At 45.2% G+C, this 15,051-nt stretch overlaps 1 protein-coding gene across 14 annotated transcripts in view; it reads right to left on the bottom strand.

Moving 5' to 3' along the window:
* Positions 1–15,051, bottom strand: part of CHD2 (chromodomain helicase DNA binding protein 2) — a 70,481-nt gene that overhangs the window by 17,518 nt on the left and 37,912 nt on the right. For 13 of the 14 annotated variants that reach the window (XM_087744368.1, XM_087744369.1, XM_087744372.1 and 10 more), the window contains 15 exons: positions 12,138–12,199; positions 10,652–10,774; positions 10,180–10,329; positions 9,096–9,229; positions 8,214–8,439; positions 7,367–7,467; positions 6,665–6,709; positions 6,332–6,507; positions 5,534–5,658; positions 4,685–4,901; positions 3,971–4,060; positions 2,939–3,129; positions 1,721–1,909; positions 1,054–1,216; positions 514–666 (listed from right to left, as the gene is read on the bottom strand). In XM_087744368.1, coding sequence (XP_087600494.1) covers positions 514–666; positions 1,054–1,216; positions 1,721–1,909; positions 2,939–3,129; positions 3,971–4,060; positions 4,685–4,901; positions 5,534–5,658; positions 6,332–6,507; positions 6,665–6,709; positions 7,367–7,467; positions 8,214–8,439; positions 9,096–9,229; positions 10,180–10,329; positions 10,652–10,774; positions 12,138–12,199 — 2,145 coding nt within the window. Of the gene's footprint in view, positions 1–513; positions 667–1,053; positions 1,217–1,720; positions 1,910–2,938; positions 3,130–3,970; positions 4,061–4,684; positions 4,902–5,533; positions 5,659–6,331; positions 6,508–6,664; positions 6,710–7,366; positions 7,468–8,213; positions 8,440–9,095; positions 9,230–10,179; positions 10,330–10,651; positions 10,775–12,137; positions 12,200–14,899; positions 14,989–15,051 lie in introns of those variants that run through there. The other variant, XM_087744377.1, reaches the window with a different exon arrangement.

Here is a 15,051-nt window from a genome sequence, read left to right as displayed (position 1 = left end):
TGGAAAAATCAACAATAATGATAAAAGAAAGAAGGTAAAGGAGCCCTGAGGAACTGCTGCACCCAAGCTCTGGGAGCCCTACAGCCCCCTTCCCTGCCTGCAGCATTTAATCATTAAAAATAACAGCCGGTTAAAAATAACTACACTGCCTTAGCCCGCTGTGTCGTGAGGGCAGGAGGGGGATATGCTCAGGCACTAGTCACGCAGCGGGTGACACTGCAGCTCCCGTTACAGGCTCCCAGCCAGGGTCTCTCCGTTTGTTATCCTCTCCTCGGGGTTTATCACAGGACGAAGGCCAAAGCAGGCGCCTGTCAGAGGAGCTGTTCTGCAGAGATGGGGCCGCACTGAAATGAAGGGACTTCCCAGTTCCCTCCAGTGTATTTCAGTAAGTGCAACCTGTAATCCCAGCCACCAACCTCTGGGAAACTCAGTGACTCCCATTGCCCAGGCTCCTGCTGCATTTTCTTGACTTTTCAAGTGAACCCCACTGTTCTCCATGCTGATGTTTCTCACCTGAAAAGGGTAGTGTTTGATAGTCAGGTACTCTGCCAAGATGTCCAGCATCCTCACCATCTGGGAGAAGATCAGCACTCTGTTGCCTCTCTCCCGCAGCCTGGTCAGCAGCTTGTCCAAGAGAATTAGCTTTCCACTGCTCCTGATCAGAGACTGAAGAAGTAACCGTCATTCCAGCTGCTGCTTTCCAACCTTACCCTTACATACACTACACAGAGACATGCAGAGAGCTGGTTCTTTTGGGGTCATGCTTCTCCCATACATCGCTAATCAAATCATCTGGATTTACACAGCAGAGGCCACACACAAAATGAATCATCCAAGATAGATCTTATATTGCATGCACCTCCCATTCTAGATGGCCACAAAACTTTGCCTCCAGTGGAAGGGGAGGGCAGGAGATTCAGTGGCTCAGCTGTGAGGACTATTTCTAATGGAGAAACAGCAAAAGCTAATGCTTCACCAGATTTTATCTTGGTGGGAGGACAAAAGAAAGGGGAAAGTTAAGGAAAACCAATGGTAACCAAAGATGCTGCCCACCTGCAATGTCTCAAGGCCATTCTCTCTCTCATTTTCCTCAGGAGGTTTGATAAGGTAGCAGTGGTTGCAGCACTTTTTCAGCTCCATCACAATGTTCAGGAAACCAGATGTGCTCCCCCTTGTTCCCTTTGAAAGAGCTTTGTAGTTTCTTGTCAAAATCCACCTGCAGGCAGAAAAACAAAAAGTCCAGATCATTTCACAGTGCAGACTGGGCATGCTGGAGCCTGGGAGGACCAAAACCTTCAGGGACATCTTGTTCAGGCATCAGCCTACTCCCCTCCCTCCATCTTTCTTCACTTCTACAGGATGCTGTTTCCTCACTAGAAACCGTGATCTTACTTTCCTCTTGGTATTATTACAGTTTAACATTGAAGAGCACCACAATTTTGTGGAGTGTTTTACTCCCCCCAAAAAAACCCATTGTCCCTGTCCTGCAAAACTGGCCAGCTGAGCTGTATCACACTAATAAAGCATCTCCAGACTACTACAGAGGAAAAGATACCACAACACGCTACCTCAGATTCCCACCATGAAGACCCTGCTGCCGGAGGTGATGGCTGTCACACTGCATTCTGAAGGACAAGGTATACTGAAACATATTCCCAAGGCCCATAGAAAGATGTGCCCATTTCTACTGGCTCTCCCAGTAACTTAATAAATTACTCACTTGTAATACTGTTTCTGCAAAGCAGACATTTCCACGCGGAGGATCTGCTCCACTTTGGCTGGCAAAGATTTCTCCACATCCTTCTTCACTCTGCGTAGGAGAAACGGCTCCAGGACTTTGTGAAGGCTCTGGTAGCCATTCTCTCTACCTTTTCCGTGATCCTCTTCAAAATCCTCCCAGAACTCAAATCTAGCAACAGAAACAAGAAGCAGAGAGGGGTCAGAATACCGCTTGTCTTATCGCACCAAACATCATCTACTGGGTATGCTCCTGCTGCACAACAAGACAGAAAATCACCATTTTGATGGAGATACAGTGGAGGATGAAAGGTTCACTCTACTCTAGTTAACTAAACAGACTGGTGGTAAAGCTGGAAGCTCTCTGGGCTTCGGTGCCTTCTTAACATCTTAACTTTGAGCTCCACACTGACTCCCAGGATGCAAAATCCCAGGTTTTCCAGTGTTCTGCTCTGCTGTCTCCTGCTGGCATTTACCTGGCAGCAGTTTCTGAACTTTCCACAGTGCCCTCCCCTAGGCAGGGCTTTGACAACTGGACTATGTTTTACACTGCTCTGAAGCCTTTTTTGGATTGCTGCTTCCTCCAACAGCTCCTTTGAAATGTGGAGATCTGCTCTTCTCCTCCACTTGGGAGACCTCAAATCTTTCCTTCACTCTTTCTGTGATCCAGCAAAAAGAATTTGGGGGACAGCTCTTTTTGCAGACAAATATAATTTTTATGAGTCTTGGGGCTGGCTTGTCTTGGCCCATTTTGTTTTAAAGAAAACAAAACATTTGTTATAATGCAGACATGCGAACAATCGGCTAGACAGCACCGTGCTGGAGCAACACTCCTAGAGACTGCCATAAAATGGTTGGCGAGGCTGGCTGAACCACAATGTACTGGAAACCTCAGAAATGGTTGAGATGATTGCTTAAAACAAGTTTTGCTTTTTAGAGATGGCTCTAAGACAGCAGACAGATTTGAAAGACATGTATTAGGTTTCCCCATTCAATTTGCTGCCAGAAATACTCCTTGCGTTAGTCATTTAACCTCTGATTTTCCCCACCAATGTTTGTTTGCCTTTCATTGCTCTAACTCCACTGAGTTTAATTCAGAGATTTAATTCATGGATTTCTGCCATTCTGCACTCGCTCGAGTCTATTTAACAGACAAAAATGGACACAGAGCTATTTTCTGAAGGACCAAAAGAAGACTTACTTCTCCGGCATGATGAAATGCAGCAGGGACCAGAGCTCTTTGAGTGAATTTTGAAGGGGGGTGCCGGTGATCAGCAGCCTGTGGTTGGACTTGAAATCAATCAATGTTTTGTACAGCAAAGAGTCATCATTTTTCAACCGATGGGCTTCATCCACGCCTAGAAAGGCCCAGTTAATACTTCCCAAAACAGCCTGGAGGAAAAGAAGAAAAAAAAAAAAACAGGCCCCAAGGAGATGCTGGGTCAGACAAGCCCCACCACCTTGCACACGCCCCTCTCTCCGTGGCCAGAAAGCACTGCAGCATGTGCTCTCCAGGGTGTCCTGTCCCAGCCCTAGACTAGTTTTGCCTCCTCAGAAAGGTGAAAATTAGCCATGCTGTATAGCACTCCTGCCATATCTGAATAGTCTTTCAGCAAGTATACAGATTTTAATCCACCTTTGCTTTACCCAGAAAGCACTGTCCTCCCCCAGCTCCCTACTCCTCCCTTGCTCCATGGCCCTGTGGCCCTGCTGTAGCACTAGCCCCACTGGAGCAGCAGCAGGAGGGCAGACAAACAAGGTTATAAAGTTAAGGTAATCTGAGAGTTTTGATTTTTTTTTTTCATTAGTATTAAGCTTCTTGTTTTCTGCTAGGACTCAGTGATGCACTGACAGGGCTGATGAGCATTTCCTAAGCAGACAGATTTCTCCTAAGTGTAAAAAATCCAGATTTTTTTAACACTGTGGCCAGCAGTTCAGTGCAATGTTTTGTCCTCTTAACTAGCCTAAATTAAACCAGGTAAAAATCCAGGTACTGCCCTGCCTGGTGTCTTGTAAGCATAAAGAATAACACAACTGCCACAGTGCAAGAGTGAAGACACTCCAATGGGTGTCCCACATTCCCTCTGCATTACTGGCAAGCAAAAGCAAATAGTAGCTACACGTTCTCCATCACCGCAGAGGAAAGAGGCGAAACCCAGTAGCTGGGGGCTGGCTTCCCCCCTTGCAAGTGAGAGAAAGTCTAAATAAAAAAAATTGTTGGACCATTACCCACCTTATCCTTGAGGAGGATCTCGTACGTTGTAATAAGTGCATTGAATTTCAACCTTTTAGACTGAGAGTGGATCCACTCATATTCACGTATCTGTGAGAGGAGATAAATGTTAACTTCAACCAATGTTATCAAACAGAAAGAGTTAACAATTGTTATTTTAGCGTAGCTATAGCCAGAGATTTCAACCAAGTCCAAAACCCTTGTTGTTCAAGGTGCCATTTGATGAGCTCAGGGTGCCCAAGGAGCAGCTTGTTTTAGTGCACACACAGTTCAACTGCCCTTGCACAGGTAACAAAATAAGGTCAAAACAACTTGCTGTTGTGACATTACCCCTCATCTGCCAAATGAATGCATCATCTCAGTAGTGACACCACTAGACTGAAAACATTTGTGTGCTTTGTTGCCTGAATAATTCAGAACATAGGAGGCAAGCACTTTTACACCGCTGTACTCCTTACTGCAGCATGTTTCAGCCCAGCGCAGTAGCGGTTTCCAGACCCTCTGAGGGAAGCCAGTATTCCTGTGCTCACTCTAAGAGGGGAAATAAGGTAGAAAAGTCCCTGCAGCAGTAAATTATACCCAACTGCTCATCCACACCAGCTCTATCCATCAGGCTCTCCAGCAGAATATGTGTCACACACGTTACACAGGCGCTGCTGCTTTGCACCCAGCGTTTCTACCCGACCCTGCACCCTTTGCTTTCTGATTACGCACCATATTCCTGCTCATGAGGTCTCCGATGTAAACCACCACATTTATCTCGGGTGCCCACACTTCAAACTCTCTCTGCCATGAGGTGAGAGTGGACAAGGGCACCACCACCAGGAAAGGGCCATACAGCTGGTGTTGGTGGAAGAGGTACGACAGGAATGATATTGTCTGAATTGTCTTGCCCAGGCCCATTTCATCAGCCAGGATCACACTGTTGTTCCTGAAAAGGAAGAGAACAAACATAAATCCTGTCTGAGTGTGTGTTTCTGCCACTACTAATTTACTGTGCACCAGCATGAATAGCAATCCATGACAGGGACAGAAAGGGGGCAGTGCAAAAACATTTATCTCAGCACTTCCAAGTGGATCCCAGGGACATCCAGACTGTACGTGGCACAATAACTTGGAAAAAGGAACAGACTATGATCACTCCAAACTGGCAAGCAAGGACAAAGGCAAAGGGAGAGGGGAGTCAGTGGCCTAATTTTAGAAGTACATTTCTCAAAGACTTCAACAAGTGTGCAAGCATGCCGATCCAGAAACCTTTTTTTCAGTTAGGACAATGGAAAATTAGGGCTGATGTGCACTAGGCTCACACAGCAGCCAAGTCCAGCATGTGAACAGGCCCAAACAGGGAAAACGCTTTTTGTTTTCGCACAAGGTTTCTTAAGTTCATGCTCTAGATAGTTCCTGCTTGTGGCATCTGCAATGCAGCTGGACATGATAACATTTGAAATCCTTCAAGCTGCAGAATCAGGGCGGGTAAAGACCTCACTTGAAAACAAGAGGGCCAGATCCTACTGGGACAAAAATAAGGAGACAAAACGAACATCGCATAGCATCTGTACGTACTTGCACCATGAGTGAGCGAGCCAGTTGAGGCCCTCCAGCTGGTAATCTCGCAGCTCCAGGTTCTCACCACCAATGTAAGAAGGCTGTTTCTTCAAGGCAACGAACCTTGGTCTCTGCTTCAATACCTGGAAAAGAAGATGCTGTAAGCCCACTGAAGAAAAAGACAAAGTAAGGTTGAAAACTCAGCAATGAATATACATCTCTTAACTGGTTAAAGCCCATCCACGTTTTCCTAGTCTGTGCTTATGCCTGCAGTTCAGAAAACCACTCCACAGTGTTATGTTTTGCCTGTTGCCCTCTGGTTCTGATGACCAGGGCTGTGAGTCCCTCCAAGAGTGTGGTAAGCTGTACATAATACACACTAGATGGAACAAGCTCCACTTTCTTTTTTGTCCTCTTGTTTTTTCTCCCATTGTCTCTGTCCCTCTCCTCCACTATATCAGCATCTTGCAGGTTTTCTCTTTTCCCAGGTGTGCTGCTTTTTTATCCAACTGATATTAAAACTTTGCATTTCTGCAGCAGCTCCTTCTGAGGAGGAAGCACTTTGCAAGGATTAATTAAGCCTCCCACTCCCCAGGGGGACATAACGTTCTCGCTGTGCACAGAGTAAATGAAACCAAAAGGGGGTTCACATCTCTGCCTAAAGTACAATACAAGAACAGCAAGCAACCATTCAAACGCTGGTGGGAGGATGGGAAAATGTTCTCTGACATTTATCCTGACAAAACTTCACATTCCCACTGCTTGCGTCGTCACCCAGCCTAGAGAAACCCAGCAACAGGAGAGAAGCAAGCAAACCTTGCAGTCCCGGGTAGGAATCGTTTTGGAGTTGTTACGATTGTTGAAGCTGTCAATGCAGTGCTGAAATTTCTTGCTTATCAGAGCCTCGTCTTCCCAGCTGCACTCGGCATAGGGCAGCCCCATCCACTTACACAGGTATTCGGGGTCATTCGAGGATGTTTTACGACTGTTTGCTGCAAAATATGCAAAAACGCCCAAACCTCAGCAACTGTGGTTCTGTGGCTGAACCACAAGCGTGGTTCACAGGGGCAGTCTGAACCAGCCGTACAACCACAAGACAGGTCTCGGCTAGTAGGAAAAGTTTAGAGGGACCAAAAAATGCGCCTTTACCTGGGAAATCTGAATGTCCTGTTGCGGACTTGCTGGTCTTCACAGCTGTGTTTGGAGACAGAAGGGAAGGAAGGGTTTGGAGTGCTGGCAGCCAGCAGAGGGAGCAGGGCAGGCAGGCTGTCACTGCCACACGCCCCATGCGTTTTTATAGGAATTGTATTGGAAATAGGCTAAACAGCTCTCCAAGCCAATTCCCAAAGCAACTGGATGCCGGCACCTCTGACTGACATGACTGTGGTAAGTCCTGTTTTTATTTTTAATAAGTAATCACGAAAATCTAGCCCCTGAGCTGTCTTGAAGCCTAACCACATCCTCAACCACAACGTCACAAAGCGGTCCTTACAAAAGTCAGTCCTGTACTGCTGCTTTGGATGCAAACACCTTGCATCCAAAGGGTGCAAGTCAAAGAACTCCACCAGCAGCAGCAACTTCAACATCCCCTTGGAAACTAGCGTATCATCCCGTACGCCAGGCAAGGAGAGTGATTGACTCGTATCGCTTGTACATACAAATCTGTAAACCTGGATTTGTACTGTTCAAAACCCTGAATTTCACACACAAATACACTTAACACCAGTTCTGTTCTCAGAGATACTGGAGGACAGGGAAGAAGAGAGCACCATATGCTCATTCTGCTGTCGCTAGAGATGAAAGTTCCCACGTCTTACTTCACCCTTTTACAAAAGTGTTAGGTTCACTTACCAATTACTCTCTCCACTATTTGATACTGTTTGTTCAGCTCTGAAGCTAGCTCTTGTTGGCAGTTGAAATATTCCACATCTTCAGGTGATACCTTGCCCAGCCTATATGCAAAAAAAAAAAACAAAATAAAAAAACACTATAATGCTTTTGTCATAATGCTCATGGGAGCCACATATAGAAATTGTACTTTCTTATATGGTTCTGTCATTCAGACAAGTCACTGGGGCAGAATACAGCTTATATGACATGTTTCTTAAAGCTTCCTATAATTATAAATCATTACTGAGAAGCAAATGTCATAGATGTTCATACCGTCCCCCTGTTAAATGACGCCTTATTCTGCTGCAAGAATCAGTCTCAAAACCAGAATAAAACAGAGATGGAAGCTGCTACTCCAGCTTTATCACTTTGGAAACACACCGTAGCTCCCCTTATAGTTCCTGGAGAGGTCGGACATAAACTGATGGAAAAACTTGCATACAGACAAGCCCACAATTAATAACAGTTAATAAGGCTGCAAGCCCTCATGTCACCTCCTGGGCCAGGTGAATCTGCACCATTTATTTGTTGTCAGCTACTCCAGTTCTTAAGCTGGGAACTGGCAATGTTGTGGAGTTCATGCCACCTCTTCTCTCTTTCAACACCATGCACACAGACATCGTTTCTACAAGGAGGGGGATGTTCATCAGTAGGGAAAGAGAGATGTGAGTGTTGTGCACCAAAACCAGTTGCTTTGGATGAAACACACTTTGCAAGAAGAAATCAAATGTTTTCAGTCCTGACTCTGCAAACCTCTGCCTAAAAAAGATTCGCCCAAGGCCAAATCACTGGTTGAAGTAAAGCATACCATTGCTTGATCTCCTCCTCTTTTTTCTTGAAGTTTTCTAGCTTTTTCAGGCCCTTCACTTTCTGCTGCTGCAGGGACTCTTCACTCTCCCATGTGCTATGGATGTATGACCAGCCTTTCCATTTGATCAGGTACTGAACTTCTCCCTCATCTTTTTCAGGATCAAAGTCAGCGCTTGGGTTGCCATTGGCTTCAGTTGCATACACTGTAGTGGAAGCACCAGTGGCTGCAAAAGAAATCAGGCTGCAGTCGGTACCTTTGTTATCAAGCACTGGACGTGAACTGCATTAGAGCAGAAAGTTATTTTTCTAATACATCTTTTGTGGTAGCACAAAGAATATCCTACAGATTCTGCAACCCAGTAAGACAGGCACGCAAAAGTTTTCCATACAACAGAATCTTTTTCAGTCTCTCTATCATAAATGTTTTTTCTTTCAGTATAATTCAAAGGTCTCCTGAAAATGTTCACGACCATTCAGTCTTACAAAAACACTTTTGTAAGGCTATGAGAATAAAACATCGACTTTATTTTCATTATGGCTTTGTCAATGGAGCTATGAAAACTGACTCTATTGGAAGATCTGTTTTATATTTCAAAGAAGAGAAAAGCAAGAATTGCAGAACAATGAATGCATCTTTAAAATGCGTGCATGCTAAATGAAAGCTGCCAAGCATATAAACTTAACATTTTAGACTTTTCAATACTAGATTTTACAAAAGCTGCTAGAAGACATAAATAAGAGGCATAGAAGAAGGGGAAAAGAGCACTGAAACAACCCTTGATCCCACTTTGAAGCTGCAAAAGCATTGCACCAGGTCAAGAGAAACTGTGAGCGCACAGGATTGCCATCAGAAATAAAGGCTTTTTCCAGAACTACGCACCTCCTTTTTTTCCAAGCCTGATGTCCAAGACTTTTTCAATAGTTTCACTGTTGTCTTGCTGTTCATCAGCTCCTTCCCCAGTCATCTCTATCAGGTCATCAGAATCCGTCTCAAAATCATCATCTTCTTTGTAACTGAATAAGATCAAAACCAAACTGATAAAAAGCCCTTGACTCTTCCCAGTCCAGAAACACACAGAATGGCATGGACTGGAGGCCAGCCTTCTCCAGCATTTATCCTGGGGTTCAGTGCATGTTCAGCACATGCATTTCTTTAGTTAGTCATTCAGTATTTCTCCCTGAGACACTCAGATAGCTACACTTTATCAGATCAATCCTCTATCTTGTCCATATACTTTTTTTGACCATGGCCAACACCAGATGCTTCATGAGGAGGTGGAACAATCCCTGCAGCAGAAGCAAGACCATCAACAGAGAAAGTCTCCTCTATCCAGTGAAAGATTATTTTATGTTTAACAATGGAGGTTGCAGAGCATCGAAAGGTTGCATGGGTGCCTACACTGCCGTAGGAACAACACTTCTCATCTTTGATGAACATTTAACCACCAAAAAAAATTCTTCGGGTGGCTCTGTGCAAGTCCCTTATTAGGACTGCCCAAAGGTCAGAAAGTATATTGGGAAATGGATAATGCTTTACCTCCACTATGTCTCAACGCTCTGTCCCAAGGCATTCCTTATCAGCCACTCTCAGCTAGCACTGCTCATTTTACTCTTTTTAATCTATTAGCACTGTCCAATCTAGCACAGCTCATTTTACTCATTTTAATCTATTTTCAATTCTTAATCTCATCTGAGAGTGCTTCAGAAACATTATGCAAACCTCCTCACATTTCTCTAAGAGGGACTGGTAAATATTCCCTCCTTTACAAATGGCAAGACAAGGTAAAGAGAAGCCAGGTGTTCGCGGCATGAACCTGTCAAAAGAACCACATCTCAGCCAATGGATATCTGCAGGGAGAGCAGGGTCTCTCTGCAGGATCGCACAGGGAGTCAGGGTCTTCTGGTGCCCCCTCTTCCCCAGCCAGCCAGCTCTCATCATCAAGCAACCCCACACTTCTCGATACCTGACATTTTTGGCTGCTCTTCGTCGAGTTTGTCTCTTGGGTGTCTCATCATCTTCGTCGTCATCATCATCTTCAGACGAGTCCTGTTTCTTTCTCTTCTTCCCACGCTGGGGTTTGTGAGGCTTTTTAACACTGGTTTTGGCCACTGTTCTAAAATAAGAATTAATAAAAAGCTATAATACTGCGTGTTTTACGTAAACATCCATTTTAGTAAGTCTTTAAGAAAGCATGAATCTCAAATATTAGACTCCTAGGGATTTAGTCTGCTCTAACTACCATGGAAACCACTGCATCACTCACCAGAGCATGAAATGGGTAGATGAGAGAGTAACTAGGTCCTAGGTTTACTAGGTCGTAAGCAAGGGTAATATTGCAGGAAAAAAAGCATTCTTTAGTGACAAAGAGAGATTACCTCTCCACCCAGAGAGGACATATGCAGAAAAAGAGACAGACTGAACCAAGCACTCCTTACCTCCTTTGGACAGGTCTTCTTGCTTTAACTTTCTTCGGTTCAGGCTCACTCTCTCCACTGGTGCCTTGCTCCCCTCCATCTTCATCCTCTTCTTCACCAGAGACCTCTCTTTTCCATTTATTTCTATGGTCAGAAATGGAGGTCATGAAGGGCAATCGTATTTCCACACAAGTACTTGGCTAAGCGGACATCCAAGTCATCTAGGTTAATACTAGCAGGGCATAATTATGAGAAAAAGTTCAAAACTGCACTTTTAGTTGTTCAGTGCAACGCATGGGGGATTTTATGGTGTGATTCTCTGCTTTTAGGAAGAGGCCTCAGTCACCCAGGTTTTAGTTCACGCAGGGGCAGTATATCTTAAGTGAGAGTGGCTCTTAACACATACTACAGCAGTGCTTGTGGCAGAGCTGTACCTCTCACAACTGGGTGGGCAAGTCCTTCAATTTATATTGAAGCATTTCACTTCTGCATTTGTGAAATGAGCTGGAAAAATCTTAAGAGAAGTGCTCACCTTCACTTATGGAGTATGAGCCACAACATGCACAGTTACATGATCTTGTAGCCCAGAAAACGGAGCAAGAAGTCTCCTGCCATCTAAATTCAGGCAATTAAAGTTTCCAAGTGCGAAGCCAAATCACACTGTACTGTTAGTGGAAGGAAGCAGGGTCTCTGTGGGCAATTCAGAGCAAAGCTGCAGCTCTGAAATGCCCATTGAAGGAGCCTCCCCTCCCTCCAAGGGGTACATGGGGAGTCCACAGAGGTTCTTCCCCTTGCTCAGGAGAGGTCCATGCTACCACAGTCCTCCCTGCACTTTATTACCTTCCCTCCTGTTCTGCACTGGTGCGTACAACTGAATGAAAAACTAAGACATGAAACAGGAGAAAGAGAGCTGGACCATGTGGCTGTGTTTAAGTTTTCTCTAGCAGGAAGCTTGTAGTTCCCTTCAGTTCACTTTAGCGTTTGGAAAAACTAGAAGGTACTTACTAGATGGAAAAAGGCAGTAAAATATGACTGTAAGTGAACTCAGTTATGGTGATCAGACATCCAAAAATATCCGTTATGGAAGCTCTTTTGTTGTAGCAGAGGGTTATAAAAGATAAAGGAGGACAATTTGGCATTTTATTCTCTATTAATCAAAAAGGGGAGAGGAGCAAGGACTAAACTGTTTTAAGTATCCCTGAAGGAGAATAAGTAACCTGATGAAGAAGTGAAAGACTGACAACAGAAAGTGAACCTGAGTTGTTCAGATTCTGCCACAGGCAAAGTGGGAAAACATAAACAAAAGTTGGGAAATTGCATCCATCTGTAGATCCATATTCATACTTTAATTTTAGTCATCCAAAGTATTATTACTGGAAATATTAAATAATTTATTTTACAAGCCCTCCATGTTGACAACGCCTAACAAACCATTCAATACTACCGTTCTGAAAAATAAAAAACAGACAAAGTACCACCATTCAAAACCCTTTCCCTAGAAACTTACGTTTTTTTCATTTGCTTCTGGCCTCTTCTTTTTGGGCTCTCATTTTCAGATTCACTACTTGCCTTTAATTGAAAAGAAAGAAAATCAGGTTGTAGGCTTCAGTCTGGACCGTCTCCTCAAGGATGCAACTGAAACGCATGCACGCAGTCTGAGCTCAGACACGGCTCGACTGCTCTTTCACTGCAGCGCTGGAAGGATGCTTTGGTGCGACGGGGCTGCAGAAGAGCAGCCAGCTCCCCGGCACCATTCCCTCTGCACCGCCTCAGCTGCAGGATTAATGCCGCTGTGCTTTCAGCATGAAGAAGGTAACTCTGCAGAAAGGCTGGAGAGCTCTACTACAACATCTGTTCTGGAGTCCCTGAGCTTGGGAGGCGCAAGGCTGCGACCCACCTACCCCTCAGCATCAACCTCCAATACCTGGCAGATGCCATCTCAGTGGTGGCAGTGGCCAGGCAGACCTGCAGTGTGTGCGATACCCCACGGATTACAAAATCACAGGGTGAATTTAACCCACAAAACCTCGCACTGCCTGGTGCTGGAGGCAAAACCTACCCCAGAGAGAGAGAGAGAGAGAGGGCAGCTCAGCTGCGGCTACCTCTGCCTACGGTGCAAGGTGAGCATCGCTCCTGCCTGATGCTCAAGAATCAGGCAGCAGCGTGACTGCATGCTTTCTGGACAGCACTTTCAGGGCCTGCCGCAGTGCCAAGGCTCAGCTGCTTTACAAGGCTTTTAACTGAAAGTGCCGTGGCTGAATGTACTTTCGTGAGCGCCCATGCTTCCCATTTCAGCAGGAATCCTGCAATATTTGGGGGCGTTCAGGCTTAGTTTCTGTGATTGCAGAAACTGTCGCAGCCACACAAATGCATTACGATCTCTGCTTTCATTAGAGAAACTTCCTATAAGGAAGGAAATTCTTACAAAAAGACAATATTCTCATCACAAGAGTGTCCTTGCTTTCCTGAGTCACTGAGGACCTGACTGGGTCAGAGCCGTGCCCTGCTGCTTTCCTTCCTCCTCATCCTTCAGTCTCCACCAGTGAAGTCTTTCTGGCTAAATATATCTAGAGATATTCTAACAACTTGATGTACTATTTTAGACGTGGGTGTCACTAACTCCTACAGACCAAGATGGCTAAAAAAAAAAAACTAGGCAGGTTGTACACAACCCCATTTTTGTAAAAACTAATCACCTGTAAAAACAAATTACCACAGAAATAACACCCCTCAACCGACAGATGACTTCACCTTATACACTTGCCCCAGAAAACACAAATTGGCAGGGAGGAAACTGAAGAAATCAACGTGAGATTTCTAAAGGAGTATTGAAATGATAGAAGTAGTCTCTAAGATGCTTGCTCTACACACTTACTGGAAATCTTCCATTTCATACTGCTTTTTGCTGCAGTATTCAGCTTTAGCTCTAGGTAATGTCTGTCCATCACCACGGGTACCTCAGTTTGCATCTCCTGGTACACCCACCACCCTCCCAGCTACAGCTAGCAAAGCTTACAACCGAGAGCAGTTCAAACGAGAATTTTGTGAAATGGTGTGAGCTGCAACATGAAAAAGTCGAGGCTCTGGAGAGCCGTGGCCCACCCCTCTGCTTGCTTTCTGCATCCTTTCTTTCCATTTTCCAGCTTCCCTTCCACCAACAGAAATTTCCTTCTCGCTTGCATCAGCCTTTCCATTAAAATACACTGAAATACTGGATGCCACGTTAGACCAAGAGCTTTGCTGAATTTCACCATGGTTTGGTGTCAGATTTACATGTGACACAGTAACACCTTTTGCACCGTATCTTACTACGAACGTGTGTTCATCCACCTGTTTCACAGCCCTGCATGAAATCCCTGTCTCATAGACCAAGCATCCGGGAAGCGAGCGACTGGCGAACGCCACGGAGAGCCCCACCTACCCTTGCAACGTAAGCCAAGCATTCCACAGAGTTCAGTTTCGACGTGGCAAAGTTTAAAAGTCCTCAATTTTCTTTTTCTCTTTTAACCTCTTATCTGCTTTTTGAAGCACGCTGCTGTGCCATTCCCATTTTGGCATGGTTTTTGAGAGCTGTCCCTCAATGCACATTTACTTTTTGCTGTCTTTTGGCAAACCACAAGTAAAGAGAGGTGAATTTCTCTTCTGCTCTGCGTCAGAACAGATCAGATTTGGAGAAAACCAAATACAACCTTTGGCTTTTTGAAACTAACTCCACTTCTTTGCTAAAATCCTGTTTTCCGAATTTCTAGTGTCCATTTTCCTAATGGGTCTACTCTCCCCCTGCTTTGTCACTGTCTCTACAAAGCTGATGCTCATTTCTTAATGACTCGTCTTTTCCTCACCTCTTTCTGCGTTGAACAATTTAACTTGTGACTGCAATTCAGCCGCCTTCAGTTATGCTTTTCAAAGACGCCATTGTCTTTTTTGGATGCTTGTCAAGCCCAGCTCTATCTCCTCTGACACAGCCAGTCCCCAGCCTGAGTCATCTGCCTGCCGTGTGCTCCCACATCCTCCCTGTGCTCCCACATCCTCCCTGCCCGAGCGCCGGGAAGCGCCGTGCCCGCAGCCCCGCGCGCAGCCACTGGTGACTCAGCCTCTCCTCCCAGCTCCCTCGCCTACCGCAGACCCGTGTCTCCTTCTCACCAGCTCCTCCTGGCATCCTGATCCTGGGGTGCCAGGCTCCAGCCCCTGGCTGAAAGCTGCTTTCTACTATTTTATACATAAATAATAATAATTTGTCTTTTAAAAGCATAAGCACATTTTAGCAACCTCTTAATTCCGCTTAAATCCACATTTCAGGACCCAGCTGCAAAACTCTACGCTGACTTGCTCAAATCAGCCCAAGGGTGAGATTTGCACCTCTGCCCTGGCCTCTGCAGCACAAACAGAGCTTGTGCTTGTAACACCCCGTTATCAACATC

The sequence above is a fragment of the Nipponia nippon genome, unplaced genomic scaffold, assembly GCF_047370975.1.
Source record: "Nipponia nippon isolate SJK-2023a ecotype South Korea unplaced genomic scaffold, ASM4737097v1 scaffold_9, whole genome shotgun sequence".
Taxonomy (NCBI): Eukaryota; Metazoa; Chordata; class Aves; order Pelecaniformes; family Threskiornithidae; genus Nipponia; species Nipponia nippon.
Note: the sequence above shows the minus strand (reverse complement) of the source record. Positions and strands in the feature narration are given on the sequence as shown.